The following is a 26,309-nucleotide window of genomic DNA, read 5'->3' as shown; positions in this document are numbered from 1 at the left end:
CAGTTCCTGCAGGAGGAAGGCATTGATGCTATGGACTGGCCCGCCCGTTCCCCAGACCTGAATCCAATTGAGCACATCTGGGACATCATGTCTCGCTCCATCCACCAATGTCACATTGCACCACAGACTGTCCAGGATTTGGCGGATGCTTTAGTCCAGGTCTGGGAGGAGATCCCTCAGGAGACCATCCGCCACCTCATCAGGAGCATGCCCAGGCGTTGTAGCGAGGTCATACAGGCACATGGAGGCCACACACACTACCGAGCCTCATTTTGACTTGTTTTAAGGACATTACAAAGTTGGATCAGCCTGTCGTGTGGTTTTCCACTTTAATTTTGAGTGTGACTCCAAATCGAGACCTCCATGGGTTGATAAATGTGATTTCCATTGATAATTTGTGTGATTTTGTCAGCACATTCAACTATGTAAAGAAAAAAGTACTTAATAAGAATATTTCATTCAGATCTAGGATGTGTTATTTTAGTCTTACCTTTATTTTTTTGAGCAGTGTATAAGCCCTGGTGGGAGAGGCTAAATGTTTTTGAACTCGGCAGTCCTTTCAGTTGTAAAGATCTCCTCCTACAGTACATGTAGCTGGAAAACATTCCAACACCCTTGCATGAAAGAGCAACATGCCCAGCTGTATCCCAATACACAACACTATTCACACCATGTTAATTAAGGTTTATAAAAGGGACAGCCTGCATTTAGTTTACGCTTATGATCACAGATTAATCTTGATTGAAAATGTATGTCTCCCTTGTGCATGTGCTGGTGAGAAATATTTTTAGTCTAGTCCAGATTCAATTACTGTGATCATGTTCCTAGGCATCAATGCCAGAGAACACCCTGCATTGCTTGTTTAAATGTGTGAATTGCAATACAATTTGGAGACCATCCACCACACAAACCCTTTGACTAGGGGACTGCCAGTTTTGCAGGTTGGCACTCAATGGGAATTATGTACAATGTGATGAATTTCCATCAGCTTGTTTTCATTTCAGGAATGCCTTGATTCTGCTATATCATTACATTATTTCTACATGCCAAATGGGCTGTGTTTAGACAGACAGATTAAATGTGATGAGTCAAAATACAAAATTAGTTGGGGAAGATGTTTTCAGAACTTGACTGCCTGTTTAAACACAGCCATGTTGGCCTTTAGTAAACCGGTTGAGACAAGAAAAAGTCAGTCGTGGTAAAAATTTAAGTTTAAATAAAAACAAAGTTTAGCATATTCAGGTTTTACCAAATCATGTGCCAGAACAAGAAATCAGTTGAGAAAGGATAAAACTCCTTTGAGTCTCACAGGAACTCCACAAATGGATAAGACAGGATTTGGAGCCACAAGTCTGAAGAATGTACCATACAACATGATCCAGTAGTGTAAAATCTGAAAGTTGACATTTAAAAACACTCCCTACATAGTAACTTTGAAATAAAGTGGTACAGAGTTTTAAAACAATCCAGGTCAACGTGCATAAAGTACACAAACTAGCCATAGGTTTTATTAAGACAATTACACATGCCGCCCAGCCATAGTCGTCAGTGTCCACATGTGCTTTAGTTTATTTCAGTTCAACAGACTGCAGGAAACACGAGAGCAAATGGGGATTTAAAAACAGTTATACTCCCCACTAGAAGACTCAAAAGGGGAAGACAATGCCCTGTCAGCCACCAGCTTTCATTAAATGTTTTTTTTTGTTAAACAGATTTAATTCCATGTTAAGTTGACCAGCCAACTTTAAGCCATTTAGAAGGTTAGAATAATTTCAGTGAAAAATTACAACAAATACAGTACTAGTTCGACTTCTCAGCCATTTAGAAAATGGAGAAGGGTGGTGGCGAAGGGGATTCAGTCCAGAGGTGTGACTAGTTAGATCTAGTAGTTCACAGGTTCATCTCCTTCCTCACTAAGCAAACAGGTGCGGATTATAGCCTCAGTCACGGCGTACGGGTCACAGTTGGCAGATGGGCGGCGGTCCTCGAAGTAGCCTTTCTTCTCCTGGCCCACAGTGCGAGGGATGCGGATGCTGGCACCGCGGTTGGCCACACCGGCAGAGAACTCGTGGATGTTGGAGGTTTCATGGTGGCCGGTAAGGCGACGGGCATTGTCAAGTCCCCCTTTAGGGTCATAGGCACGGATGTGGTAGGTATGCCTCTTCCCCAGCCTTTCAATGGACTCCTCAATGGCCCTGGAGCAGTGAGAAGGCGAGATTAGTTCATCACAGAAAAGCTCACAGGTGGTCAACACCATCTGCTTTGCCTTAAGAGCATTCTAATAAGTCTGGGTTTACTCCACATCCAAAAGCATACAGATGGGTGCAATTTAATAATTACAACCACTGATTAAACCTAGTATGAACGCATCTTCATATGATCCAGTACTCACTTCAACCCACCCTCTTCCCTCATCTCTTTTGTGCTGAAATTGGTGTGGCATCCAGCGCCGTTCCAGTTTCCAGGGATGGGCTTGGGGTCAAATGAGGCCACCACACCAAAGTCCTCACACACCCGGTGGAGAATGAACCTAGCTGCCCAAAGGTGATCACCCATGTTGATGCCTTCACAAGGGCCAACCTGGAACTCCCACTAGAAAGACAAAAACAGTGTTCACGTACATAAGTCTCATTGCATAGGATCAGCCATTAGACGAGCAAAAAAATAAATGCATACACACAAGTAAAATTGTGCTTACCTGTGCAGGCATGACTTCAGCATTGGTTCCACAGATCATGACCCCAGCATACAGGCAGGCTCTGTAGTGGGCTTCCACAATATCTCTACCGTAGGCCTTGTCAGATCCCACTCCACAGTAATAGGGACCTGTACACATAAGGACAGGGTTGGTTCAAGAAGAGTTACCGTCACATTCAAAGTAACGCATCCGGGGAAGAAGTTTACATAGTCAGTCAAAGACCACTAAGAACAGTCTTTACCTTGTGGGCCAGGGAAGCCATTGTTGGGCCAACCAAATGGGTGTCCATCAGTGCCCAAAATGGTGTACTCTTGCTCCATGCCAAACCAAGGGACCTGGTTCTCAACCATGTCCATAACTTTATTACACGTCAAACGAAGGTTGGTTTCTGTGCAAAGAATTTACCTATATTATACACTGAAGTAAAAATAGATTTAAAAAGCTTAGCTAGACAGATGCACACCAAGATTTAGAAGTTACCTGCAGGTTTGCGGTTGTACTTCAGCACTTCACACAGGACCAGTTTGTTGGGGTCTTTGCGGAAAGGATCTCTGAACATTGCAGAAGGAATCAAATACATATCACTGTTTGAGCCCTCAGACTGGTAGGTGCTAGAGCCATCAAAGTTCCATTCAGGCAGTTCTACAGAATTAAGGCAAAGAAGGAGTTAGTTGTTGAGTGACTTGCGTAGACTAGGCAGGCTAGGCTTCAAAACACATAAATCCCCTGGAACTTTGTGTCAAATGTCAACCAACAACCATTGTTTACCTTCGATGCACTTGGGCTCCGAATCCAGCGTTCTGGTCTTACAGCGGAGTCCCTCTCCGGTTCCATCGATCCAGACATACATGATTTGGACTTTGTCTCCCTGAGGGAGGTCCATGTACTGCTGTTTGACAGCCTTACTCAGTTCTGCGCTGGAGGACGTAGCCATATTATTTGTTATAAAACACCTAGGGAGATACAAAAACATCAACAGGTATGATGAGTTTACACGTCAAAGCCGCCACCTCGTTGACCACAATTGGAAGATGTGTTGCATAACAGCTAACTCAGAGACAGGATTGCTCATTGTTCCAGAACGAATCAAAGAATAAATGCAAAGACACATCTTAGGCATTTCCTTTCATTGAAATCCATGGCAAGAGTCAAAACAGATGGTTTTCACCACTTCAAGTAGAGCAAATCTGACAACAAAAAATAAATCTTCTATATTGATCAGTGTGTTAATCAGTTGACCATTCCTGGATTGGTAGACTACAGACCAACATAGTCCATGTTACACAAACTAATAAACCCATTTCCCAAAAACATTTGATCATCATCCTCCTTTACGACCATCAACGACACCAACGACCCTACCTTTGCGTCATTCCCAGAATACTAATAATATACTGAATACACCCCCCACCACACACACACACACACACACACACACACACACACACACACACACACACACACACACAGGAGTCATGGCGACGCTATTGCATCAGACACTTCCTACATCAATTTACAGCACAATTAACCGAACACTACATTATAGAGAGGAAGTTAATAAATCAGCAAAGACACCACAAACTTCACCAAATCTGACTAAAGACAACCATTTCCAATGAAAGGACAAAGTGTCCCAATTGGAAACAAAACAAAAAGGTGCCTTCTACTTATCTGGAACGCGGAAATAACTAGGCTACAGAAGAATAGGTCAAATAAGGGTAGACAGTTTATCATAAGGAAAGAGGGAGTTAATTACCTGTAAAAACGAGAAAACAGATATAAAAACGAAAGGACTGGCGGGTCCAATGTAATGTTGAAAATTTTCCCGATAGTTGTTCTCTCATTCTCTCGGCTCTAACTCATGTTTCAGTTTCATTTATAACGTGAGAGCTGTAGCTCGGCGTCTATGATTGGTCAGAGAAAAAAACATGTGTGTAATCCAAGGTGATTGAAGCACACGAGGCTCGATCATTGGACGGGGTTCGAGACGCAACGCCCTCTTGTATAGTTAAAAAGCATTGCGTGACATTTTGTGAGACCGCTACAATGTATCAAGTACGGAACCCATTGTATCTAATACCCAATGTATCTAGAAGTAGACTGACTGCCCTTCCTACACCATTACAAAGACCAGAAAGCTTTAACTTTAGGTTACAGTAATAACTAAAATGTCTGTAAATATATGTATATTTAAAGGCAATCGAGATTTAATGGGTACAATTTAAAAAACATAGTACTAAATTCCATCTCAGGGAAAATAAAACGCAGTCAAAAAGCCTCTCATCAGAAAAGATGCGCTGGCTGGCGGTATTCCAAACGCCGCCCCGTGTTAAAAAAATGTCTATTGTCTATTGATGTACTCATAAACTAGAAGTCAAGGCCTATATTTTCATACAATTGAATACTAATTACATATTGTTGAACTAGTTATTCCTCTTAGAAAATAATACACTTGATGAAGAACCTTGGTATGTTATAGAAATCATTCACATTAATATTTGTAGGTACACATTTATCGTTTCTGGAAAATGTATCAAATCAGAGTTCCGCACAATGACATACTGCAGGATGTTAATTTATGTACAGTATTGTTTGGGAGTAGCCCATATCAGATTCCGATTTAGATTGAGATAAGCTTTATTAGCATGAATGACAAAGCCACCGTTGCTAAAGTGACGTGAGATAATGACAACAATAACAGTAAAAACGATTATAATTATTATAATAAATAATAATAATGATGGGGATTAGAGAAAGGGTACAATATATAATGGTATATATCACAGGAGGCTGCTGAAGGGAGAACAGCTCATAATAATGGCTGGAACAGAGCGAATGGAATGGCATCAAACACATGGAAAACAAGTGTTTGATTAATATCCCTCCACTAATTCCGCTCCAACCATTACCACGAGCCCCTCCTCCCTAATTATGGTGCCACCCGCCTCCTGTGGTATACAGTATATCATATATGATATATCATATCCTGTTCACTGTAGAGTAGCAGGACAAGCTACATAATATTCTTTGGCATTGAGGTATTGGTTTTCCATGAGAAGAGAGAGAGTGGAAGGTGAGTACAAAGTGTGAGTTAGTGTCAAGACAAGACATTCCAATGTTACCCAACAATGATACATTTGGAACTTTTGACATCTATGACATCACTTCAAGAATGCAAGACTTTAAAAAAATTAGTCATGGTGTCCCTATAAGCCTGTTGTCATCTATATATAGACAACTACATCATTTTACCAGAACGCCATTGATCAGACAAAAGGGATGTCTTTTGGAAGTTTAAGATGCGAGGGTACACAACTCAAATGACACCAAGGACAGGTAGGGTGGCTATGACTGATGTATGGTTTTACTCTATGCATGCTCATTTGGATCAGAAACAACATTTGAATTTCAAATTCAAGTTCATAATTTATGAACATTTTATTAATTAAGAAAACAGACTTTTGTCTATGGTCTATTTCTAGGAGGACAATGTGATAAAGCGCTTGCAGACTTTTTCAAGGATGACGTTTTTGTGGATTTCTTCAATACATTTCTGAATTTGCCAGTATGTACGGATTTCTTGTTAATCAACACTTTTGTAGATGCTTTATATCTTGGATACACTAATTTCTGTCATATTTATCTTGGCCTAGGTGTTTGGTCAGACTCCGTTATGTGTTCTATCCGAAAACAAGTGGTACCTTTGTCCTGAAATTCCACGCATCCAGGTAACCAAGCCATATTAGAAAAGTGAATGAATTATTCACACTAATTTTGTTACACAAAACAATCAAATCTTCAACAAGATTACCACATTCAAGCTGATAAGTCAAATTGCTACTGACTAGCTTGTCATTCATTGCCATTGTAGGATGTGAGAAGAGGCGGATTCCTTGTATGGCTGAGCGTGCATCGGTTCGTTTACTTCAAACAGACAGAGCTGTATAACTACTATTCCTTGTGTACAGAGTTCCTGCAGTTTTCGTCATGCCAAGCTAAAGGTCAAGACTTAAATACATCAAACAGCAATTTCAGTGTTTGAAGTAGATCGGTTGAACGGATTGTTGTGCAAGAGTGCTTTTTTTTCTGGTTAAGAGAATGTTAGGCATAATCAATACAGGGATGATGGAGGTAAATACTCTTTAATATTCGTTTCCATCCAGAGAAAGACTATACAGCGGTCAATAAAGCATTAGACAATGGTACACCCCGTAATAGTAGGCCAGGCTGTATTAAGTATTAGCAAACCATTTGAAGCATTGAGATAACATATAGGCATAGAGCAAAGGTATTGATGAGAACATGTGTTGTGACCAGTGTGTATATGAGAGGGAGGGAGAAGGGAGGGCCAGGATGCTATGTAATTCTGTTCTATTCTAGTCTTCTTCTCATCTGTCCATTGTGCTATTCCCTTCTCAGAGGTGCTGAAGTGGACATTTGCAGACCAGTGGCTGCTGAAGAGATGTCTGGGCAGTGTGAGAGGGATGAGGCGCTTCTGTTCTTTTGTCAAAGGCACTCGTGGTATGTCTTTTTATTGTCTCTGAGATGATTTCGATTTAAGAAACTACTTAAATGTATTTTATGGCTTTGAAAATGTGAATTTTAATTTCATAATACTCCGGAGATAGAAAGTTACTGAAATGTAAGTTATGTAATCAGTGGTCCTTGTTTGTTTTGGTTTTGTGTGAGTTGTAGACTGCATTTTGCAGTAGCAAGTTGACTTTGAAAAGGTTAAAGACAAAACTTGAGTTCCAGGATCTGGTAAAAGTAAACATTTTAATACAGAGCTTTCAGGGTACAGCTAAGACCAATAGTATGATGGTAAAGCATGGCTAAAAGGCAAATGGCGCAAATTAAAATTCTTCTTCTGAGTCTCAAGATGATATAGTCATTCTGAGTTATGTATATGCATCAGTACATATGTTGACTGATATGAAACTGTTACAACTTTCAATTGACCAATGAGAACAGTGAGACATTTGCTACTTTGGGTACAGAGCGAGAGATGTTCAGACAGTTTAAGATTGGATTGTCATGAGTTAACCCTATAAGAATTCTGTTTCCTGTGTGATCTGAGGCACAGATAAAGCTGAAAAACAACTTGTATACTTTAGAGTGTGCCATTTTAAGTTGTGACCAATTAATCAGGTGACTCACATTATTGCAAGCAAATATGTGTGAGGATATGACATCTGAGTCGTCGTCGAGCTTGGTTATCTGGGTTGGCCCCAAAATCCCCCCTACAATCGATTAGTCTCCGCCCTCAACGAATGTTACTCCTCCGTCCTCAATGTGTGTGTGTGTGTGTGTGTGGGTGCGCGTGCGTCTTGTGTACCTGAAGGAGAGGAGTTGGTGACGTTCTTTGTGAAAGTGGAGCGTCTCCTGCAGATACACTGGCAGCAGGATGGGAGCCAGAGGAACCGCTACCAGGCCCTGCTTACTGTCATCAAAGCTGTCCACCTCACTGAGGGCTCCAGCATCATGACCACCTGTCGCATCCCCTCTGGTAACACAGGAGGACCTTTGTTCAAAATATCACCCTATTCCCTTTACTGTATATGACTTTTGACCAGAGCCCTATGAGCACTTGCCAAAAGTAGAACACTATAGGGATTAGGGTGCCATTTGGGACACAAAGGGGTTAGCCTACAGTTTATGTACAGTTAAAGTCAGAAGTTGATATGCACCTTAGCCAAATACATTTAAACGCAGTTTTTCACAATTCCAGACATTTAATCCTAATAAAAATTCCCTGTCTTAAGTCAGTTAGGATCAACACTTTATTTTAAGAATGTGAAATGTCAGAATAATATAATTATTTATTTCAGGTTTTATTTCTTTCATCACATTCCCAGTGGGTCAGAAGTTTACATGCACTCAATTAGTATTTGGTAGCATTGCCTTTAAATTGTTTCACTTGGGTCAAATGTTTTGGGTAGCCTTCCACCAATAAGTTGGGTGAATTTTGGCCCATTCCTCCTGACAGAGCTGGTGTAACTGAGTAAGGTTTGTAGGCCTCCTTGCTCACACACAATTTTTCAGTTCTGCCCACAAATTTTCTATAGGATTGAGGTCAGGGCTTTCTGATGGCCACTCCAATACCTTGACTTTGTTTTCCTTTAGCCAATTTGCCAAAACTTTGGAAGTATGCTTGGGGTCATTGTCCATTTGGAAGACCCATTTGCGACCAAGCTTTAACTCACTCCACTGACTGAGGTCTTGAGATGTTGCTTCAATATATCCACAATTTTCCTACCTCATGATGCCATCTATTTTGTGAAGTGCACCAGTCCCTCCTGCAGCAAAGCACCCCCGCAACATGATTCTGCCATCCCCCGTGCTTCATGGTTGGGATGGTGTTCTTCGACTTGCAAGCCTCCCCCTTTTTCCTCCAAACATAAAGATGGTCATTATGGCCAAACAGTTCTATTTTTGTTTCATCAGGTCATAGGACATTTCTCCAAAATGTACGATCTTTGTCCCCATGTGCAGTTGCAAACCGTAGTCTGGCTTTTTTATGACGGTTTTGGAGCAGTGGCTTCTTCCTTGCTGAGTGGCCTTTCAGGTTATGTCGATATAGGACTCGTTTAACTGTGGATATAGATACTTTTGTACCGGTTTCCTTCAGCATCTTCACAAGGTCCTTTGCTGTTGTTCTGGGATTGATTTGCACTTTTCACACTTTTCACACTTCATCTCTAGGAGACAGAACGAGTCTTCTTCCTGAGCGGTATGACAGCTGTGTGGTCCCCTGGTGTTTATACTATTGTTTGTACAGATAAATGTGGTACCTTCAGGCGTTTGGAAATTGCTCCCAAGAATGAACCAGACTTGTGGAGGTCTACAATTTTTTCTGATTGATTTCTTTTGATTTTCCCATGATGTCAAGCAAAAAAACACTGAGTTGGAGGGTAGGCCTTGAAATACAGCCACAGGTGCACCTGCAATTCAAATGGACTCAAATGATGTCAATTAGCCTATCAGAAGCTTCTAAAGCCATGACATAATTTTCTGGAATTTCCCACACTGTTTAAAGGCACAGTCAACTTTGTGTATGTAAACTTCTGACCCACTGGAATTGTGATACAGTGAATTAAGTGAAATAATCTGTCTGTAAACAATTGTTGGAAAATGACTTGTGTCATGCACAAAGTAGATGTCCTAACTGACTTGCCAAAACTAGTTTGTTAACAAGAAATTTGTGGAGTGGTTGAAAAAAGCATTTTAATGACTCCAAACTAAGTGTATGTAAACTTCTGACTTCAGCTGTATATAGCACTTTGTGACATATTGTTGTTAAATGGACTGAATACATACAAATTGATTGATGATTGATTGACACCACACTGCTACATATGTATGGCAATATTATAGTAGGCTTATGGAATGTATACCAACAAAGTAAACATGGATACTATACTGCACATAGTTTATGTAAGCACCATTATGTCATGCCATGTCACCATGTGTACCACCATGACACACTGTTAACCACCATGTTACCTCTTTTGACACCATGGTTCTCCTCAGAGGGTTTGTTGAAGATCTTCTCAGGGAGTGAACCTGGTGGGATGGATCAGATTCTTTATGAGATGAGGTCCAAAGCCTTATGCCGTCTTCAGTCCTACTGGCTGCCCCAGTACCTCTGCTCCTGTAAGCTCTCCATCACCAAACTGAAAGAGTGTGCCTCTATCGTCAAAGAGTACGAGGACATTGCCTCTAACCTCACCCTGGTAGAGATCCCAGCTCTGCTTGACCCACTGGGGTGGAGTCTGGGCTCGCCACCATCAGAGGGCCCTACAGTGACCCGGACCTACTGCTCCAAAGTCAGGAAGAGGCTGCTGTGGAGGGCCCATCAGAGGCCTGGGACAGGACTTAGGGTTGGGGCAGCAGGGATGCCCGATGGGCCGGCCATGCAGCAGTGGTTGCCCATGGCCGGGGACGGAGACCAGGGAGAGTGTACCAATATTGTGCACCTCATGAGCAGGCATGGGGAGGAGATTGTGGTCAGTGGGGACAAGACACATGGGGGCAATGGCAAAAGGGAGAGCAGAAGCAAGAGAGGAGGAAGTGGGAGCTCAAAGAGAAGTACCAGTACTCCACTCCTCAGAAAGGTGAGCTCTGCAAGTCTTGGGCACAGAACTGCCCCCCTCCCTGTTGTGCCCATACTCCCCTCCAAGAGCCTGTCCAATCTGGACAGCAGCAGCACTGACCCCATCATCCCCCCTCATGCCTGTATGGAGACCCCCATCTGCCACCTTCCCTCCATCACCACCACCCCTGTCACCTCTACTCCCGATCCTCCTTCCAGACCGGTCTGGGGAACACCACACTACGATGAGCACCTCTCCCTGGCCCTGTCCGCTGATGCTCTTGCTGGGGGTCCCTATGAGAATTTCCTGAGGGTCAGTGGCCAGACGGTCATGCTGCACCACCTGGGACTGTGGCAGGAGCTGGATGGCTTCCTCAACCTCCTGCTCAAGATGGAGGATGGCCCCTCCAAGGCTCTGAGACAGGTGTTGGCTAGAAAGATCATGGCTGTGTACTTGAGTGATGCGTGGCAGTGTGTTAGTCGCCCTGAGGGTGAGTGGTGCACCACCTACCTGACCAAATCCACCGTCTGCCACCTCATAAACCTCCTCCCCTCTGGCAATGTGATGCCCTGGATCTACACGGCCAAGCAGGAACTATGCCAGGTGGGTGTTATACCTTTTTTGACTGCAGTATGTGGTGGACATCAAAGTGAGAACATGGAAAGTCGGTTTATTATTTATACTTCTTCTCACTCCTTGATTACAAAGTCATGTATTCAGTGTCAGTACAACGTTTTCCTTCTTTCCATTTGAGCAGATTCTGGGTCCCACCTACAATGCATTTCTGGATGAAGAAGACAAAGTCATTCTCTTCTATCTGGTAACCAACTAATTTCTAATCTGATTATTAGGATAGTGGAACTGTAGTTTTACTCCTTGCTCCATCGTTTTCTCTCTCAGTTCACTCAGAATGAGGTCAAGGGGAAAGTGAGTCGTAGAGCTACAGCGCCCTCCAGTGCTCCCACTGCGCCAGAGCAGCAGGTGAGGAGGATGAGGGAGGCTCTGGCTCTCTGTCAGGCCTGCGCTGAGCCTCTCACTGAGGAGACCTGGGCCCTGCTGCCCCTAGAGGACGTCAGGACAGGAGGCTCTGTTCACCTGCACTACAGAAAGACCAGTAAGAGCTAACTGGTTGTAGAATAAGTACTGAACTCTACAGACAAGAGCTGTCCTCCTCTCACCATTTGGTGTAAAATAGAGGCATGTCTTTTTCTCCTCACGTCTCAGATCTTTATGACCTTCCATTTGAAACTCTGGCTGAGAAGTACCCCAAGGTGGCTGTGGAGGCAATCAGTAAAACTCACAGACTCTACTATGACTGGAAGCCAGTACAAGGTATGTTACAAATTACATTCAAACTTTTCCTATCAGCTTCAATGATTAATAAGTCAATGAAACATAACAATAAAATGTGTCCTTCAGAGGAGACAAAGAAGCCAGTGGTGACATCCAGTCCTAAGAAGTCATTCCACCTGATGAAGGACAAGGACCACAGCTTTGCCGAAAAACCCTCCATGAGACCAAGGTTTTTAGAGGAGGTGATGAGAAGTCCCACCAACCTGGACTTCTTCAAGCGTTACCTGAGGGCCTATGATGCTCACGGAGCTCTGAACTTCTACCATGAGGTGGACAAACTGCGGCACGTCGACAGCCTCCTCCAGAAGACCAAGATCAACAGCATCGTGTCCCGCTTCCTCAGACGAGCAGACGCTAGTAACCACACTGAATAGATTATAATAGAATAATTTGTCCTCTAAGAAGGAAACTATTTCCCTGCCTTATAGGTTCATGAATAAGCACATTGACTTTGTTTCAGATATGCAGTAGGCAATGTTATGTCACTATAGGCATCACACTTGCGCTCAACTTAAATCAACGCCACACTCTCCTGTACAGTATGTGCGCTGGAGTTAGCCTAGTTATGATATGCGCATACCGCAGTAGTTAGCCTACTCGTTTTAAACATGTGTAGCCAGCCTGGTCTACTAGATTAGATGTAAGAAAGTAAATGTAAATCCGTGACACACAAATTAGTATGATGTTATGTTTGGTATGGTTACATGGTATGGTTATGTTATGTTTGGTATGGTTACATGGTATGGTTATGTTATGTTTGGGATGGTTACATGGTATGGTTATGTTATGTTTGGTGTGGTTACATGGTATGGTTATGTTATGTTTGGTGTGGTTACATGGTATGGTTATGTTATGTTACATGGTATGGTTATGTTATGGTTGGTATGGTTACATGGTATGGTTATGTTATGGTATGGTTATGTTATGTTTTTGGTTACATGGTATGGTTACATGGTATGGTTATGTTATGTTTTTGGGTATGGTTATGTTACATGGTTATGGTTATGTTATGTTTGGGATGGTTACATGGTATGGTTATGTTATGTTTGGTGTGGTTACATGGTATGGTTATGTTATGTTTGGGATGGTTACATGGTATGGTTATGTTATGTTACATTTGGTTATGATGGTTACATGGTATGGTTATGTTATGTTTGGGATGGTTATGGTATGGTTATGGTTATGTTATGTTTGGTGTGGTTACATGGTATGGTTATGTTATGTTTGGGATGGTTACATGGTATGGTTATGTTATGATTGGTATGGTATGGTTACATGGTATGGTTATGTTATGTTTGGTGTGGTTACATGGTATGGTTATGTTATGTTTGGGATGGTTACATGGTATGGTTATGTTATGGTTATGGTTATGTTTGGGATGGTTACATGGTATGGTTATGTTATGTTTGGTGTGGTTACATGGTATGGTTATGTTATGTTTGGGATGGTTACATGGTATGGTTATGTTATGTTTGGTGATTACATGGTATGGTTATGTTTGGTATGGTTACATGGTATGGTTATGTTATGGTTTGGTATGGTTATGTTATGTTTGGGATGGTTACATGGTATGGGTTATGTTTATGGATTGGTTATGGTTTATGGTTACATGGTATGGTTATGTTATGTTTTATGTTATGGTTTGGTTTATGGTTACATGGTTATGGTTATGTTATGTTATTGGTTATGGTATGGTTATGTTTGGTATGGTTATGTTATGTTTGGTGTGGTTACATGGTATGGTTATGTTATGTTTGGGATGGTTACATGGTATGGTTATGTTATGTTTGGTGTGGTTACATGGTATGGTTATGTTATGTTTGGGATGGTTACATGGTATGGTTATGTTATGTTTGGGATGGTTACATGGTATGGTTATGTTATGGTTACATGGTATGGTTATGTTATGGTTATGTTATATGGTTATGTTATGTTTGGGATGGTTACATGGTATGGTATGGTTATGTTATGATTGGTATGGTATGGTTACATGGTATGGTTATGTTATGATTGGTATGGTATGGTTACATGGTATGGTTATGTTATGTTTGGTAGGTTACATAAGACAGAAGGTTACTTAATGCAAAAACCAAGGTTGCGTGTTCGAATCTCATCACAGACAATTTTACCATTTTAAGTCATTAGAAATTTTGCAACTACTTTTTAGCCACTTTGCAACAACTTAGCATGTTAGCTAACACTTGCTTAACCATTTAACCTAAACTCCTAACCTTAACCCTAGCTAGCGTAAGCCACTAAGCTAACTTTAGCCACAGGAAATTGGAATTTGTGACGTATATACAAGTTTAGCAAATTCGTAACATATTGTACGAATTGCAATTCGTAAAATATACTAATTAGAGTGTCCAGCATTTATGTTTACTATGTTACGCCTTCCCCTAAGTCCAGGTTAGCATAGCCTACAACTGCTCAATACTCTTCATTGCCAACAACAGTTAACCTACTGTTTTTAAACAAGTGTAGCCAACAACAGCTCAATACTCTTCATTGCCAACAACGGTTAACCTACTGTTTTTAAACAAGTGTAGCCAACAACAGCTCAATACTCTTCATTGCCAACAACAGTTAACCTACTGTTTTTAAACAAGTGTAGCCAACAACAGCTCAATACTCTTCATTGCCAACAACAGTTAACCTACTGTTTTTAAACAAGTGTAGCCAACAACAGCTCAATACTCTTCATTGCCAACAACAGTTAACCTACTGTTTTTAAACAAGTGTAGCCAACAACAGCTCAATACTCTTCATTGCCAACAACAGTTAACCTACTGTTTTTAAACAAGTGTAGCCAACAACAGCTCAATACTCTTCATTGCCAAGAAGTTTTTCAGTTATCTTTGTAGCTCCAGTGAAATTATTTTCTTTCAGTTTGTGCATTTATTTTTGTGTTTGTCACGTGGTTGTTGCTGCTTCACTGAGCTCCACTCGTACACATCCTCTCTGCGTACACCCTCATTTGATTCAGAAGCACGCAACACCTTTTCCCAAGGGCTCTGTCATTTTGTCAATTTATTATTTGTTTAATGAGATCTCTCATATTAAAAATGTATACAGGTTAGATTGAAAAAGGCCTGTGAATACGATGTGGTGTTATGATAGTCAACTTCTGCACATTTGTGTCTCTTCAGCTTGTAAATTAGGTTTCAACCAGTTAATGTGTTATGTGCAGCACCCCTGCTTGTTGATGCAATGGTTTTGCACAGGGATTGGGCTCAAGGTATTTCTACCGGCCTTTATCAGTGATCTGTATGCTCTGAAGGGGAGAATAGCTGTATGTTGTTAGGCTGCATTTTGTCTTGACAGTGCCCATAGCCTGTTTCCTACCAACCAAATCCTAATTTAGTAGGCCTATATTGATTTTGTAAGGGGAAAGCATATGACTGTCCACATTGTTTGTTTTTGTAGGCTAAGTGCTTGTGCATATTTCTGGGGACATTATTATGTAGGTCTACCTCTGCTACCACTTCTACCATTTTGTTCATAAAACCCACACTTTTTGCACCTTATCCTTTTGCCTCCTGTCTGCCTACTAGCTGATGGGACTAAAGTCAAACGTCTTTCATCTTTAGCCATGATAGCCGTTTATAACAGGCTGCTATTTAGCCATAGCCTAAGAAGCAGATTTTCGACTAACCCTTACTTGACAGTACTTTCGTAATTCTCGGCTTGGAAGTCCCCGGTGTCTTTCATGAACTCCTAGTCAAGAATGAAGAAAGTAAGCCCTACTGCCTATATATCACAAATCTGCTGCTCACGGCTAAATAGCAGCCTTTTATCAACTGCTATCACAGCTAATGAAGAAAGCCTTTTAATGCCATCAGCTGCCTGCCTACAGAGACCCAGTCCCAAGGTCAGCCAGAGGGCGCTATTATTTCTGCCGTCATTTGACCTCTAATAGCACCCTCAGGTGGCCCTTGCGGCTGCTTGAGACCGTAAATCACGTCTGCCTTTCCACACACTAAACCCAGCATATTATTAACAAACATAATTTAAATCCCCTGTCTGTCTGTCATTGTAGAGGATTATCTTCAGTGCAGCGCCAACCTCATCTCTCAGATCCCCAAGATGAGATATGTTTCTCCAGACATCATTTTTGCAGCTCAGGATCTGGTTATCAAATCTCTGGAGGCAACCTGGTACTGAACCTTGATAAGTGATCCCAACTTATTTATTACAGCAGTTTATTATATTATATTATGAGTCCATTTTAAATACCTCTTCTTATTAATACTACTCAACACATGTATGTCTGGGAATGTTTGCTATCTTTAGACACTATCTGCAGTGTGCAGGACACCTGCCTTTTACAATGTGTAGTTGGATCATAACATGTCCATAAAACATGCATATTTTCCAACAGATGTTTTACTGCATGGCTTCAAAGCATTAAGGTTTAATGGACACAGATGTTATTTTGTTGGACAAAATTGTGGTGTGCTCTTTTGTACAAAGTAAAAATGTCCTATAATTGATTATGTATGGTGCAGCAGCAATGTAGCAAAACAGTAGGATGTTCTCTACAACAGTGTTTTTCTAAACTATTACTCCAAATATGGATTAATCTAGAATGTACCACCAAAAAAATATCAATCATTTTTTTGTTCTTGTTGTATTTATTGTGGACCTTATACTTCTGCAGGTTCAAAAAGTACCAAGAGACCTTTCCTCCTTGTACCAATGTTACTGACACCAGCACAAGAACCATCGTCCTTACAAACAAACTAGTGAGTGGTCACCACTTTACCATTGCCGAATACCGACAGAGAGTTAGATGACCCTGTGTCAGCTGGGACATATGTTCAAACTTAGAATCTACTACTGAATTCCTAATGTGGCACGTATCGTCTATATTTCTCTAAGGATAACTATTATGTTATCACAAATTTCTTATAGAAACATGTGTGGAGCGTCTTCTCCGGGTTCATCAAAAGCATCTGTAAATTCCGACATGCCATGAAGGACAATCTGACCAGAAGCAAGTTTGAGGGCTACCTCAGACACAACTGGCAAGACTTCTCTCTACGTAAGTTCCCCTGATTAGCTCTACCATTCCAGTACTTTACCTGTGATATAGCTGATGTTATTTGGGCTAGACTCTGGGTGTCTTTCAACAGCATTTTATCATCCGTCGCCCACGTAACGTTAGTAACATGGTGATGGTGTTCTGGCACTCTAACGACAAGGAGGGTCTCTCTCCCTCCTAACATTGGCTCATAGTGGATAAACGAGTGCATCAGTGGCCATGCACAAACTCTACGCATTTCCTCCTGTAGGGCTTGTCGTTGGTTCTTGGGGGGGGGGGGGTCAGTTGTCTCAGGGCATGTCATATTATTCTGTACGTAAATCAGAGACACTCCATTTAGTATATGTTTCGTATGGTATGTATTCATTTGTGGATGTCCATCACCCAATTCGTATTATATGTTACAAATTCTAGCTAGGTGGCTAATGTTAGCTTGCTGGCTAACGTCAGCTAAGGGTGAGGGTTAAGTGTTAGTGGGAGCGTTAGCTAAAAGGGTAAGGTTAGAGGAGGGTTAGCTAGCACGGAGAGTAGATAAAAAGTAGGTGAAAAGTAGCACATCAGATAAAATTGTCCGTGATGAGATTCAAACTCGCAACCTTTGGGTTGTTAGACATTCGCGTTAACGTGAAATGCTCACCCCAACCAACCACCCTCGTTTCCTTTATTGCCTTAAGTAAATATATATCTTAAGTAACAATACCAAATGCAACATAGCATACTAAGTGGAGTTCTCAGATTTAGGTACAGAATATTACAAAATTCCCCGAGACCAGGTTGAGAGAGTTGGAAACTAGGGGTCTGGATGGCCAGAGCTTTACCTCCAAATGTATTGCTATTATTCAGCATGCGTCTTCTATGAGGTTTAAAGGCGGTTGGCATCCCATTTTTTTGCTTTATCGCCATCTACTAGACTGGAGTACAACTCCCTTATACTTTACTTGAAAAATTAAAAATTACGAAATAAATACCCTACCATCTAACACTATACTCACTAATTTCAAAATGACATACAATACAATTAACCCTACTCCACTGATTAAATTATTTTTTTCCTACCTCATGCCATCACCCTGAAAGGATGGGACATCACCACTTAACACATCCATTAACTCTTCTGCTGTCAAGTCTCGCACACCCAAATACCTCTGCAGCTGCCACCACAACCTCAATTTTCTGAGACCTCAGATCCATCCCTGCAGTACAATTGATAACCAATTGATAAATGTTAAAATCAAATTTTACCGAAACTTAATTCACTTTTTGGCCTATCCCTCTGTACTGGTAAATCTCTACTACTCTCACCACTCCTCCCCCTTAACCCACCATCCACTACTTTCTTCGCTGCCTTAGCATATGACAACTTCTGCACTACTCTAACCCTGGAAACCTCAATCTGCCTCTCTCGCACGGGACATTTCTGATCCCCAGCTCCATGGGCACACCAACAATTAACACATTCTACTACTTTCCCCAATACTACACTTTCTTTCGTCTCATGCCCTTCTGCACATTTCTCACACATTGGACCCTCCCTCCTACACAGTGCTGTCACATGGCCATAAGCTTGACACCTGTAACACCGTAATGTATTCGGTACATACACTGCTACGGGATAACTTATATATCCTATGTCCTTCACTTTGTCAGGCAAACACTCAACTTCAAAACTCAAAAGAACAGACAATGACTCTCCTGTTTCCACACTCTCGCCAGCCTGTCTGCGTCGCTTCAAACGACGAGCATCACATACACCGGGAATCTTTGCCCTCAGCTGGTCAACGTTTATATATACTGCTACCCCAGTTATCACTTCTTTCATTGGTGCCCTTTTCTGGGGAACAAAATCATTCACTTTTCTTGCCCCCATTCGTTTTACTTAGAGTGCATTCTTCCTCTGCCCAGACATGCTCAATGGAAGGATTGTGTGCATTTAAATGGCGTGCACTTTAACTCTATTCTATTGTGGGCACTTTTTATGTTTCCACAGGAACTTTTTTGTTCAGGGTAGTTCATTCTCCACATTGAAAGTGTAGATGCTTCCCTGCTCATGGCTTTAGCTTCGGCGTTTTTGCGTTTTCCCACGAATGATCCGTAACTCTTTACGTACTCAGCTAGCTATCCCCTTCTAGCTTCTCCCTTTTTCCCAAACTTATTTGGACCGCGACACCACCATGTAAAAAAATAATTATGTAATCAATGGCCATTGTTACAATTTTTGGCAGTCTATAACAGATCATCAGCCTGAGTACTTAAAAAATATATATATTTCAGAGTTTCTCTCGTGCTACTCTGTTTTCAAATCAGGTGACCCCACATGGGTTCCTGATGCCTAGTTAAATAAAGGTTAAATAAAAAAATAAACATTATTATTATTTTTTAAATCCTAGTTTGGAAACACTGTGCTAGTGCGGTGGCGTCATGCCTATAAGGGGCACAGGGGCACGTGCCCCCTCAGATTTGTCCTGTTCATTTTTATGTATTTATTTCTGTAATACTACTAGCCACATTTTTATGAAGTTGGCTTTAGCTAGCCCAGATACAGTAGGTTCCCAATCTCCCAACCTCATAACTAGCTACCAAGAAGATATTTCAGGCTATCAATCAAGTTAGAGTAGATAGTTAGACAAGCTATCTTAGCTGGCATGCCTGCTGGCAAGGTTGGTAGACTTTAGAAATGAAGGCAATACCTACATGTACTGAAAATGGCTCACATTCCTTTCATTTCTTTTACCCAGATTTTAGTAGATATGCGGAGAAGCATATTTAGTTTCTTAAAAAACAAACAACGGTCAGGAGGTTACAGACAGTTCAAGAGATATGGTTAGATATGTTTTTTTTGTTTTTTATGTTTTTTTATACATAGGATTAAGCATAATGATTATAGATATAGATTGCAGGAAAAAGCTGTTTCAGGTGTTTAAAAAAATTCTAACTTCCCCAACTTACCCGCCACTTACCCGCCCCCTCCGGACCACCTACTAGCCATCCTCACGCATTTTGTACTCCCTCAGATTATTGGGCTGCATGACGCTAGTGTGACCAGCTTTTTTGTCTGTCCAGTCCGTGGGAAAGCTTTTTTAGCAACATCTCTTCCACAGGAGTATGGAGGCTATCTCGCTGGCATATAGCAGCAAGAAGCAGGAGTATTCTAGTGGTATACGGTGTAGTGGGCGTCATTTAAGGGATTGACTGTTAGTGATATCTGTGCGGAGGTGAGCTGGGCATTACCCCACACTTTGGTGAGGTTTTATAGCTTGGATGCCACTATTTACTCTGCAGTTGACAGTTAGCTCTCAAGAACCCAGTTTACAGCTGCCCCCCCTCCCCATTGGGTTCTCAGACGATGATACTGGTTCCTTCAGGATACAGTAGTTATATTCATTCATAACTTTACGTTTCTCAGGGTACATGCCATCAATGGGGAGCCGGCAAATTGAATCCGTTGACCTGTCCTCGGAGGAGGTAGACTCGTCCCACTTGAAGAGGCGAGTCATCAACCACAAACTGATAACAGTGGAGTTCCTTGTTAACGATCTGTCGTTCTACCTGGAGACAGAGAGGTGACTTTTGATTCATCTATTATAACTTCCTAAACTGAATATTGAGAGCATTTGTGATTTAGTTACTGGATGGGATGTACTTCTGGTTTGCCTACTCACCTGAAATGCATCATCAATAACTGACGAAGGAACTATATTTGTGTGTTTGCTGTGGTGCTGTATTAGTTTCAGGAACATGGCAGACTCGGGCACTATGATGGCGTCTGCGGGCATGTATGGGGAGAATGACAATGCTCTGCTACACCAGAAAGCAGAGATGATCATCAAGCTCTTTCTCAAGTCAGAGATCTCTCCCAAACTGAGGGTATGGTTTCTAAGTAACTCATCCACTGACTGACTGTATATTAGAGCTGAGTGATAACATGTGTGAGATATTAAGCTTGCTCTTTACATTACAATTCAAGGTGGCTGATATTAAATTCAAAACTCATGAGAACACAGACTCCAGTTGGATATTTTTATGATTTCGTCATTTTAAATACTTTATCTATCTCATGATTCTGATCTACTGGTATCTGATAGTGTGTCCTCATTGTCTTAATTTACAGGTTAACATAGCAGAAACTGCCAGGGATTCCATCCAGCAGGCCTTTGCCATGGGCAAGGTGGACCGAGGGCTCTTCCATGAAGCCATCATGGCTGTCTTCCCTAACCTCATCTTCTGCTGGAAAAAGTGAGTGTGTGGGCAACACCTCATCCCAAGTGTGCCCAGCACCTTCTAAAACTCCCCCAACCTTTTGCCCAGAGGACTGATAAATTATGACTAAAACCAAAAGTCTTTCCTTACCAAGGGATCTTGTATTATCCGATGATGACCCTGCTTGCCTTGCAGATTCTGTAGCCAAAAGGTGAAAAAAGGTATAGTCGGAGATAATTCTAAGAAAGAAGACTCCACCAAGCTTCATGACTACCTCCATCCCTTCAACTCTGACTGGTACCGGAAGGTACAAACTACCATGTCCATGATGGGTGAGTCCTGAGGGACGTTATTTCAACACGGTTCTTCATATAAAACGATGAACCCTTATAGAGCTAGGCTTATGTAAAGCAATAGAAAGTATGCAGTGGTGTGTGTTTTATTCAAGTTCAATGAGATGTTCCTCTATCTCTGTCCACAGACGATTACACCACCCTTAGGTTTACTGTGCATGATGGTCTCAATCTGGTCCTCCCTCAAACCAGACTAGAATGTAAGAAACTTCGTCAGCCCATAATTGTGCAATACCGTGGGTTATTTTTTTGCATTGTGATGGGCGGTTCTAGCCTTTTGATGGTTTATTTCCTGCAATTCGATTCATTATGCCATGAGGCAGAGATACATTTTGTCCGTTTTAAAACAAATTTCCTGCAATTCTACACATTTTTCCACGACTTATACCATGTTCACTATATCTGAGTGAGAGTGACTAACAAAATCAATGGGGGCCCCCTGGAGGTCAGGGCCCCTGGTCAGGGCCCCATACAGGTCTTTTCTACCACCCTGTCGGTATTCGGCCATGGTTACTACAAGTTTAGATAACTGGCTAGACTAACTTACCAATCCAGTTTTTTTTAGCTGACAGGCTAATTGAGTGACTGTCAGTGGCTGACAAAATAAGAGAAAAACTGCTCATACACAACTAAATTTCAAACTTGCATATTCTACTATTCTAACTCTCAACAGTAAGTTGAGACCCCTACTGAGTTCCCAAAAACGTTGTGTTTTTTAAAATGTATTTATACATTTTGGGGTTGTGCGCTCCCTAGCGGCCGGGGGCGCTAAGCGACCGCTAATGCTTGGAGCCGGCCTTAAGTGTCATACAATACACTGACCTGTCTGTGATGTTTATTCTGCAGTGTGTGCCAGTGTTCTCAGCCCTGCCAAGAGCTCCATGGCTAGGCGGAGATCTGTCTCTACGCCTGCCTCCTCCGAGTAAGTTCTAAGTTCCCAACCAACTGTCATAAGGCAGTGTTGACCCATGCTGTTTACAGTTCAGTTGTCTCTCTGGGTTTTTATTGTCTGAAGTACTTACCTGTACTTACTGTGCACCTCTAATAAATTCTCTTAGATTTCCACAACTGGAGGTGTCCAACCAACGCAGAAGGTCTATTGGTCCCCTTCTCAGGTAAGCCTATTAATGCACCTCATAGACCTTAGTGGTACATATATATTACAGTATTGCAATAACTAAGAACTAAATCAATTTTTTTTTATGTCGTTGTAGTCCTCAAACGTCTCTGCCTCATTCTGACCTTACCCACTCATCTTCGGGATCCTTGCTCTCAAAAATCAAGGAGGACTAGTCTTATCTTTTGATAATACAAATAAAGACCATATATTTTCTATGTAAAAGTTGCACCAAGTGTATTTCCTTCAAATGGATAGTCAGGACAAGTCAGCACAAACAGCCACAGTACAGATGTGAATGTGGAAAGCCTTTTTTAAATATGTCTGATCATTCACCAGAAGGGGGAACCACTGACCAATACGGAACACTGCTTGCAGCTCTATTATGGTGATGACATAGATTACTTGCCATATAGATTTGTAGCATGTTATGAAAAAGTCTCAAAATTGTTTTGGTAGTAATGCCTCCCATTCCATTCGGAAGAAAATACATCAACTTTAGTCAAACGTTTTTGGCTGACTGTGTGTTGTCTCATCCATGACAATAATCGCCCTACAGAGCTCAGTCCTCTTTGTCCCATGAGATCCAGAGGTTTGTGTGAGGCTACGATGAGTAGGGACAAAGCATTAAGAGAGGTTCACTTTCCATACAGGTCTTTCATCCATGACACTCACCCTTCCCCCAACCTCGCCAACTGCAAAGACTAGGTCCTCTCCTTCCTCTCAAAACACCTATCCCCTCTCTTCTATCAACCCTCCATCCCCCTCTTTCTACCTCTACCACCTCAACCCCTGTTGTCCCGTGTCTCTCACATATCATTGTCTCGCAGTCCTCGGGACCTGTCTACCTTAAAGGCTAGTCCACCTTAAAAACGTACAAGGCTTACAATGTGTCTCTTAGCTTTAAATGTCCTATCCTGTGACATGTCACCACTAGAGCCGTAAAGCTAAAGGAGTCTTTTGGGATTATGCTTCCTTAAACTTAAACACTTTATTTGGATCATCAATAACCAAAGACTACATACATTAATTAATATGGCATCATTAAATACTATAAATTGTACTTCATTCAGTGCCGTAACTCAGATCACAAAGTAGAAGATTTTCAGCATAACATTTAGTTTTATATTGTGGTACACTCAATATAAAACATATCATTTGTATGGTACATACTCGGAACTGAGTTTTAAGATGTGAGTTTTGAATGAAGACACTGAGATTGATTTCCCATGATGCTTTGCCCTCCTCTTCTATGTCAATAATGGAGCCGCTGACGGAGAAAGAGACTCAGTGCTATAGGCATCATGGGTTTTTATTTAATCCAGCTTTGCACTTCTTTGGGATAATAACTTTGTTGCTTCATTCCCGGGCCTTGCCTGTCAGCTTGACATAGCAATATCTCCCAACTGCACTGTTTCATAGTCAGTTTCATTTATTTCAAAACACCATTTCACACCCTGCTGGCTTTTTCTAGGTATTATACAGCGTTTGGGGAGAGGGCTGTAGATTGAATCGTGACAGAGACCGTGTCTCTTCCTGTGAAAAAATAAGTAAATGTTGTAAATGGCAGACTATATCAAATGTTTTTTTTCTCCCCATAATGTTTGGGGTGTTTTCTGTTCTAGTCTCTTATATCCTTGTTGGTTGTCAAGACTTGATCACATATTTCTTGTTCAAAAGGCATTGCCCCTCATTTTGTCTGCCGTTATTGTTGGATTTTAGCATACACTGTACATTTTGGTGATCTCCAAAGCAGTAGAAACCAATAAACACAGTGTTTGTTTTTGAATCTCAAGCTTGAGATATTTGTTTATTTAAAAAAATATATATATAACCACTGAAGCTAAAATCAGAAGGGCTGATGTGATGTTTGTCGATTGGATTACTTTTTATTATTTATAATATTAGAAATGCACAGTTAACGAGACATTTATTTGATTAAGATTTTAAATCCAGTTTCTTAATCCTCTCTGGTGTGTCCATTTCCCTTTAATGTTGTCTGATATTAGTCCTTCAATAAAAAAACCAGCCACTGGCCAGAGTCAAATGATATACTGACATATTCTGCATCTCCCAGTGCCTTAGTAAGTAGCGAGACTAATGTCCTCTAAGCATGACTGTGATTAGGGAGTTTTGGAAAGAGACTGCTAGAGTTTTGGAGTTGCTTTGGCTAGGGACACAGCTGTTGTCCTCTTGGACACACAAACATGACATGGTTAAAGAGATGACATACTGTAATAAAAGTTAGCAATCAAACTTCTCAACGGAAGGTTTTGTAAATGTTTATTCTTGTGAGTGTTTGTGCTGTTTTCACAAAGCACATCACCAAACCAAACCTCTTACAACCACACCAACCCTGAAATAAATATTCTCCACCAAACTCTTTGGCCCTAGTTCCAACATTAATAACATCCCCATCTCAGCAGAGATACCGACTGTAGCATACTGGTACTACCGCCTTAGCTTGGTTGCATTGAACAATTGTCAGGCAAAACCATTCTGACAACAGACAGGTATAGGTTTTATTGTCTGTGAAATATTGATTTATACTTCATATCCTGTCTGTTTATGTTTTGATCATCTTCTGGCGCGACTCTCCAGTTCCTCCAGGGGCCCCCTTATGGAACGAGCTACCCAGGGCCGGGTGTGCCAGGCCAGCCGGTGGTCCTGCCTGTGGGTGGGTGGGTCTGGTTCAGTCCCTCCTGCTGCTGCTGACATATCTGCTATGTTTATTAAGAGGATGACAAGTCTATCAGACCCCATAAGCAGGCTCTTATGCGCAGGAGTTCCTTTGTTACTTTGCGGGGAGGGTGTCATCAATCTTGCTGCCAACGCTACTCTCCTGAGCTGTTGATAGCAAACCAAGATTCCCTTCCTTTCTGCCTGGCCTCTTCCGCCTTTCCTTTCCTCGCCTCACAGGCTGGAGTCAGGCGTAGAGAGCAGGATCAGAGAGATAGGAACGTCTTTCCCGGCATTGAGAGCGCCTCAATCTGATGGGGCGAGCGACGGAGCTCCATCCACCACAGGTGGATAGGCTAGGTCTTGGAGTATGGGAAAATTTAATGAAAATATGTTGACAGGTGGTGCTTTGGTTTGAAAAAGAGGGACAGCCAGAGCTGTGACTGAACACATACATCTCTCTCTGTGTGTTTCACACACACGCAAATGCACACACACACACACACACATATTCAAGTACATATCCACACACAGACCCATGCAAACACATATTTCCAGGCGATGGGACACAAATGTGTTGTGTACCATGTATGCTTCACAATACCTTTTGAAAACCTGTATTCCAGTATTTAAATTTGGTCTTAATATGTAATGACATCTCGTCGTCCCACACCCATCATGTAGCTAGTGGATCCTTAATTCCCCCTAACATTGCCACATGGGGTTGCTGTAGATTTATGTACTGTAACGGTAGTGTCTCCCATCCTCTACAGGA

General features: G+C 41.6%; 2 protein-coding genes across 2 annotated transcripts in view; one reads left to right on the top strand and one right to left on the bottom strand.

Annotated features, from left to right (window-relative positions):
• Positions 1-1,481: 1,481 nt before the first annotated feature.
• Positions 1,482-4,608, bottom strand: LOC124041800 (glutamine synthetase-like). The gene is made up of 7 exons (XM_046359837.1): positions 4,455-4,608; positions 3,467-3,651; positions 3,179-3,340; positions 2,940-3,086; positions 2,699-2,826; positions 2,393-2,592; positions 1,482-2,195 (listed from the first exon to the last, which is right to left on the bottom strand). Exons 2-7 carry the CDS (start codon positions 3,630-3,632, stop codon positions 1,883-1,885), a joined length of 1,116 nt encoding a protein of 371 aa, XP_046215793.1. The 5' UTR covers positions 3,633-3,651; positions 4,455-4,608; the 3' UTR covers positions 1,482-1,882.
• A 2,506-nt stretch (positions 4,609-7,114) lies between these two features.
• Positions 7,115-26,309, top strand: part of LOC124040664 (regulator of G-protein signaling protein-like) — a 33,985-nt gene continuing 14,790 nt past the window's right edge. The window contains exons 1-17 of the mRNA XM_046357743.1: positions 7,115-7,219; positions 8,040-8,204; positions 10,229-11,394; positions 11,549-11,611; positions 11,692-11,905; positions 12,016-12,123; positions 12,211-12,501; positions 16,184-16,301; positions 16,805-16,889; positions 17,059-17,188; positions 20,592-20,748; positions 20,914-21,052; positions 21,297-21,421; positions 21,581-21,717; positions 21,867-21,938; positions 22,585-22,660; positions 22,797-22,853. Coding sequence (XP_046213699.1) covers positions 7,183-7,219; positions 8,040-8,204; positions 10,229-11,394; positions 11,549-11,611; positions 11,692-11,905; positions 12,016-12,123; positions 12,211-12,501; positions 16,184-16,301; positions 16,805-16,889; positions 17,059-17,188; positions 20,592-20,748; positions 20,914-21,052; positions 21,297-21,421; positions 21,581-21,717; positions 21,867-21,938; positions 22,585-22,660; positions 22,797-22,853 — 3,140 coding nt within the window. The 5' untranslated portion in view covers positions 7,115-7,182. The remainder of the gene's footprint in view (positions 7,220-8,039; positions 8,205-10,228; positions 11,395-11,548; positions 11,612-11,691; positions 11,906-12,015; positions 12,124-12,210; positions 12,502-16,183; positions 16,302-16,804; positions 16,890-17,058; positions 17,189-20,591; positions 20,749-20,913; positions 21,053-21,296; positions 21,422-21,580; positions 21,718-21,866; positions 21,939-22,584; positions 22,661-22,796; positions 22,854-26,309) is intronic.

Source organism: Oncorhynchus gorbuscha, linkage group LG08 (genome assembly GCF_021184085.1).
Source record: "Oncorhynchus gorbuscha isolate QuinsamMale2020 ecotype Even-year linkage group LG08, OgorEven_v1.0, whole genome shotgun sequence".
In the NCBI taxonomy this organism is placed as follows: Eukaryota; Metazoa; Chordata; class Actinopteri; order Salmoniformes; family Salmonidae; genus Oncorhynchus; species Oncorhynchus gorbuscha.
The sequence above is the reverse complement of the archived record's forward strand: the minus strand, read 5'-3'. Positions and strand labels throughout refer to the sequence as shown.

Bases quoted from the DNA above. Each gene is read 5' to 3' on its own strand.
- LOC124041800 (XM_046359837.1), bottom strand. From the start codon at position 3,632: ATGGCTACGTCCTCCAGCGCAGAACTGAGTAAGGCTGTCAAACAGCAG. The intron at 3,341-3,466 runs GTAAACAATGGT...TTAATTCTGTAG, and splicing joins GGAGCCCAAGTGCATCGAAG to AACTGCCTGAATGGAACTTT. The intron at 2,593-2,698 runs GTAAGCACAATT...TTGTCTTTCTAG, and splicing joins CTGAAGTCATGCCTGCACAG to TGGGAGTTCCAGGTTGGCCC.